Source organism: Tasmannia lanceolata, unplaced genomic scaffold (assembly GCF_043159265.1).
Source record: "Tasmannia lanceolata isolate RefF3 unplaced genomic scaffold, GAP_Taslan_0.1 ptg000018l, whole genome shotgun sequence".
Lineage (NCBI taxonomy): Eukaryota > Viridiplantae > Streptophyta > Magnoliopsida > Canellales > Winteraceae > Tasmannia > Tasmannia lanceolata.
This window is the reverse complement of record NW_027518695.1, coordinates 14,501,564-14,507,286: the sequence shown is the minus strand read 5'-3', so window position 1 is coordinate 14,507,286 and position 5,723 is coordinate 14,501,564. Positions and strand designations below refer to the sequence as shown.

Genomic DNA, 5,723 nt, shown 5'->3' with positions numbered 1-5,723 from the left:
CAAGAAAATGTCCCTGTTGGTTGAGAGAAGTTCTATTGTCTAACCCTAAATGTGGATAATTAACACTTACGGTTAGACCATATATACTCACATTCACATTACAAGAAAGTCCTCTGCCAGTTTTAGAAATTCTATAATCTAACCGTTGTACCATACATATGTACAGTAAACACATTCTGCTTCTCATCTTTACATGCCTATGAATCTTAAGATCAAACAAACGATCATGTATATTACTACAAAATTCCAAGAAACTGAAAATAACCCACACTTAATTTATATTAAAAAAAAACTTTATATGGGGACTAGTATATTAAAATCATGGAAACCCCAACAAGGGTGATTTTAAGTTTTTAACCCCATTACAACAAAATACAAAAAAAATACAGAATGAAATACATATAACTTATTTCGATGAACCCAAATTCCGATTCCTGTGAAGAATCCGACCACTAGACGAAATCCCACTGCCGATCAGATCTCCCAGCCCCAAATTCCCCTCTCATCTCCATTTTTGCTCCTCGTCCTCATCGTTCTCATCATCATCAGAACCGCTAAGTTCTTTTGAGGAGAAGTCTTCAATACTTTGATGTTTGTGGTGTAACACATATGGGTGCGGTTCTATACTTCTCCCAAATGAACCTACCATAAGCTTTATTTGGCTTGCCAAAAACTTTTCTTCGATACTTAATTTTTATTTATTCCGGTTTTGGAATTTTTCTAATGCTTTTTCCATTTCTGATGAGCAGCTCATTTCAATGAATTTGTGGAGGAGTTGCAGGAGCAGAATGGGGTGCTAAGAGAATGCATTGAACAGTTGCATAATCCATGCCGAACAACGCTCGCAAAAGAAAACACCTGTTTATCTCCTATTCGCCGACAGATACTAAAGGAAGTCCCCTGCGTCAATTCCAAATGCCAAGCAGAATTTTGACAACCATATGTGCACAAACCTCTAATAAGCAACGAAAAATCTCGTGGACAAAAAAAAAAAAAAGGTTCTCCAACATTAGCTCCCAAAAGGGCACCTTCACCTACTGACCAATGAATTTCCAAGTGTCATACCATCTATGGAAGACAAATCCTTAATCTAAAGAAACCAAGTGAACCTTTGTCTATCATATATGCATTGCCCAAAATAAAGTCCTTCATCACTTCAAACAAGTGAACAACTTGGTTGGCATTATCTTGTAGTGCCAGGAACAACTTAATCATTCGCAAATACCCATGATCGAGTTATTATCCTATGCAAACGTTTTATTAGACATTCACATATTGCCGACTATATAGTGCTTTACACAAGGGTCTGAAAAAAATGCACTATAGCCGTTTTGGTCATCGGAGAGGATTATTTGTCCGTGCCACTGCCACACCCGATAGTCTGAAGCCCTCTCATCATAGAATGCAATGTACATATGGTGACCGCCAATTGTAACGACCTGAGGAGAATTCGGGTTTAGAGACTCGGTCTTCCCACTGTCGATTATTCGAATAATCTCGCTCTCTAGCCTCCATTCTTCGTTGGTAAGCCTCTGTCGGTAGGTGGTGTTGTTGTTGCTGTTGTAAGAAGCCATGTTTGGTAGGTTATTAATGCACTTGGGAGGGACTATGGGAGAGCTCTTTTAGCTGATAATTGAAAGTACGCCCTTTAGTTTGGCATTCGATTAATTGTGGGCGAAATTATGCTCTCACAATCGGGAAAGATTTTATGATGGCAAGAATAGGCATACCGCCGTATCTATGAAGATATATGTAAGGATTTGGCGTGGGTTTCCGTATCCAACAAGATATATTTGGATTTCACGTGCGTTCCCGTTGCAATTCCTCATGAGTCATGGCTGGTTGGAAAAAAAAAACAAACAGAATTAGAGGTAGAATAGAAATAAGCAGAATGAAAGGGGAAATGTTGGAATCTGTTTCTTCCATGTTATTTCGGACCAATAGGAGCAATAGGAGCACCCTTGTAACTGCTTTTTTTGCATGGCGCCCTTCAGTCTATCTTTCTCTTTTTAAGAATTAGTTTTTTATTGAGGAACAGTAGACTCAAGGGCGCCCATGCAAAATAAAGCTGAAAGGTTGCTCCAATTGGTCCACATCATTTAAATGTGTTTAAAAGGAAAAAATCTGGGTTGCAAACATGATGTGGACCAAAGGGAGAGCCCTTTTCGCTCTATTTGCAAGGGCACCCTTGAATCTAGAATTCCTCTTTTTTATTTTAATATTTTTACATTGAGTTTATTGGAACCTGATTAGGAATTGAAATAGGGCATCGACTCCAATATATTCCTGATTTTGGCAATCCAAATAAAGCATAAGGTTTGGGTCCCGTTTGATTTTGATTACAGATTGTGAGTCCCAAACCTATTATTGGACTCAAAAGTAAATGTAAATTTGAGTCTAGTAATCAGTTTTGGACACACACAGGCTAGGAATTTGCTCGAGCAGGGGTAGACAATGGTTTTTATACAATACTCAATAAATTATTATAATATCCACCAAAATAGCTAATAATTTTTCCTAAAAAACTGTCATTTTCAACTGACAATCCACATTAATACTATCAGAAACCTAATTCTTAGATTTAAGTCCCATACACAAAAACCTAACCTAAGCCTCGTACATTTCCGATTTTATATACAAAATCAAAACAAATTCTCATATTCACGCAAAGGCACAATTAGTGGGTACCTCACAAAAACTTGAGTGTGCCAAAAGAGAAAGACACAAAACATTAGATTGGAAATTTGAATAGGAGTCTCTTTTGAATTTTTGAAACAAAGGAGAAAATAAGAATAACACGTAGCAAAATAATATTTAGAACAAGCTTTCAATAATTTTCTTTTTCTCTTTTTGAACAATTGATAAACCGGTTTTCAATTTTGTTGAGACACAGAGATAGGAAAATGTGGATATCTATTACATCTTAGCAATTGAGAAATAATCCTCAAAACTAAGCACAATAGAAACCCAAATGTTACAGATCTGTTCATTAAAGACCAATAAGCATAGTCATGGGAAATAATAATTTCATAAGCTTTCTTAGAATTAAAGAATGCACAACAAAAAGCTTTTAGAAAATGGAGTGATTTTGAACTCACTAAGATACTTTCATGAAACTTATGATTAGATTAGGAAAAATTCAGAGATGTATCTCTCAGAGAAAGCCTAGAGAAAAATAAAAGTACACAATCACTAAAGTTCAAATCATGAAGAGTAATTGAATCTGAAACATTCAACATTATCAGAAATAAGAAAAACTCAGAAGAATCCTATTTTAAAGAAATTTTGGAACTCAAATTGAGAAAATGCACTTGAAATATGTAGAGATCCAGAAAATTCAAAACCTTCATGAAGAAGGAATCCATTCGATTTAATAGGTAAAATCAATAAACCATAACCTTGATCATGAAACCCTAGATCCGGAAAAAGGAAAACCATGATCATGAAATCTTTTTAAGCCCCAAAATCATGTCATTTTTTGCTACCATTTTCAACACACGAGCCATATAAGAACTACCATATTCGATAGGGGTTTGAGAGAGAGAGAGAGAGAGAGAGAGAGAGAGAGAGAGAGAGAGAGCATACCTTAGGGCTTAGCCGTCACCGTCGATAGGGAAAACTAGACGCCTTGAGAGAGGGGAAATCGAAGAGATGGGAGTGGAGATCAATTTTGCAAAGTCCGCTAATGGGTTTTGGAAATGAATTAGAATTGTGTCTCTCTTTGTAGTAAATTAAAAATCGAAGAGGGGTAAAGTTAATTTTGACATTTTAAGTAAGTAGGTATGACTCATCCAAAAATTTCCAGGGGTTCAATTGCCCCCACTCGCTCTGCTAAGAATGCAAAACAAGCAGGGCCTTACCCGTATCTTCGTGGATAGGGGTAAAATCTTTACCGATAGCGAGAGCATATTTTGGCGCATTATATATTGAGGAATGTCACTTTAAAGGCTCCCTTGTAAATATTAGCTACAAGGGCACTCCCATTCAAGTGCATTAATAACATAGCAAATATGGGTTCTTACAACCGCAACAACAACTCCTCCTGTGACTACCTCCATCGTCTTGCCAACGAAGAATGGATGCTAGAGAAGGAGAATATTAGGATAATCGACAGTGGGAAGACCGAGACTCTAAACCCTCATTCTCCTCAGGGCGTTACAATCAAAGATCACCATATATACATTGCATTTTGTGATGAGTGGGATTTAGACCATCAGGTGTGGCAGTGGCACGGCCACATAATCCTCTTCGATGACCAAAATGGATATATGCGTGAGTATATCTACGGACATTATGATGAGAGAGTGGATTTCAAATTCGGCGGTAATGACAAAAACGAGAATGATGAGGAGGAGAATAAAAAACAGAGCCGAGCCATGAATTTGGGGCTGGGCAATCTAACCGACGATAAGAATTCGCTTAGTGGTAAGATTCCATGGCCATTCTTATGCCGTCATAATTTGCTCAATTATAGGGTTTGTATAAAGATTGGGGAATGTAAGGAATGAGGATGGTTTCTTGCCAGAAATCTTCCACTCTGACAGGGGAAATAAAGGAATTGGTTTTGAGAAAGGGAGGGTCGAAGGAGAGGTTGTTGGTGTCGGAAGAAGAACTCATTGTGCTTTGTTTCTCCTCACTTTTGATGGTGAAGCTATTTATAATGCGCCATCCCTGCAAAAAATGGCAAATTGAACAAATATTTTTTAGGATTTTTTTAGATTGCACGAATAGCATACTCAAATCAACAAAGATATGTTAAGGATTTCGGGTGTGTTTCAAAGGCAATGGAATTAACATACTCGAATCCTCCAAGATATATAAATCGCTTGCGATTCCATTGCAAGAATGAGGCTCTGGAATCGGGGTCCAATTCTGATTCTGATTCTAGATAACTCTAATTAGTTCGAAAAATGAACAGAATTAGGGTTAGAAATGACTTCAGAGCAGAATTAAAGGGTAAATGTGTTTCCTGCCCCATATGTGGTATTCTGATTCCAGAATGAAAAATTTATTAGATTTTTTTAAATCAATTTTTTATTTTAATTTTTTACATTGAGTTGATAGGGAACCGGAATATGAATTTAAATAGGACGTGGTTGATTTTCTTAGTGTTGAACCGCATCGGTCTAAATTTCAGATTGATTCAACGGCCTATTTGAAATTGAGGAGATCATATTTTAAATTTCAGATTTCTTGTTTCTAATTTCTGGATTTTAAAAAAGTTCCTTAAACTGAATTAAATACCCTAATATTCCCTCACTCAACAAATAAAATAAAACATTTTCAGTCCTCCAAAGTCGATCAATTAGAGATCTCATTAATTTTCTTCTTTCTCTCTTCCTTCTCCTTTTCCCTTTTGAGTGTTGGACTTTGTACATGGATTAAAGATGTTCTACATAATTCATTAAGAAACAGAAAACAAGTTTTTGACTTGACTATTTCTAAGCCTATATGATATGTAATGCACGTACTAAAAATTATTAAAAAGGGAACATTCATTAATTTATTTTGAAACTACCAGTTACTTAAGTTGTTGGAGATGGCATTACTTTAACACTCCCCCTCACGTGTGGCCCCTCTTTCTAGGGTTGGCTTACACGTGGCACATGTGTTCCTCTTTTGGGTTTGGCCATTGCATGTGTATTTTTGTTATCTGGGAGGTTTGAACTAAGGACCTTTGCTCTGATACCATGTGAAACTACCAGTTACTCCATAAGCTTATG

The 5,723-nt window shown here is 36.7% G+C and overlaps 1 protein-coding gene across 1 annotated transcript; it reads left to right on the top strand.

Annotated features, from left to right (window-relative positions):
- Positions 1 to 4,010: 4,010 nt before the first annotated feature.
- Positions 4,011 to 4,508, top strand: LOC143850080 (uncharacterized). The gene has a single exon (XM_077359393.1). It carries the CDS (start codon positions 4,011 to 4,013, stop codon positions 4,506 to 4,508), a length of 498 nt encoding a protein of 165 aa, XP_077215508.1.
- Positions 4,509 to 5,723: the final 1,215 nt, after the last annotated feature.

Coding starts and splice junctions, on each gene's coding strand:
- LOC143850080 (XM_077359393.1), top strand. CDS start 4,011: ATGGGTTCTTACAACCGCAACAACAACTCCTCCTGTGACTACCTCCAT.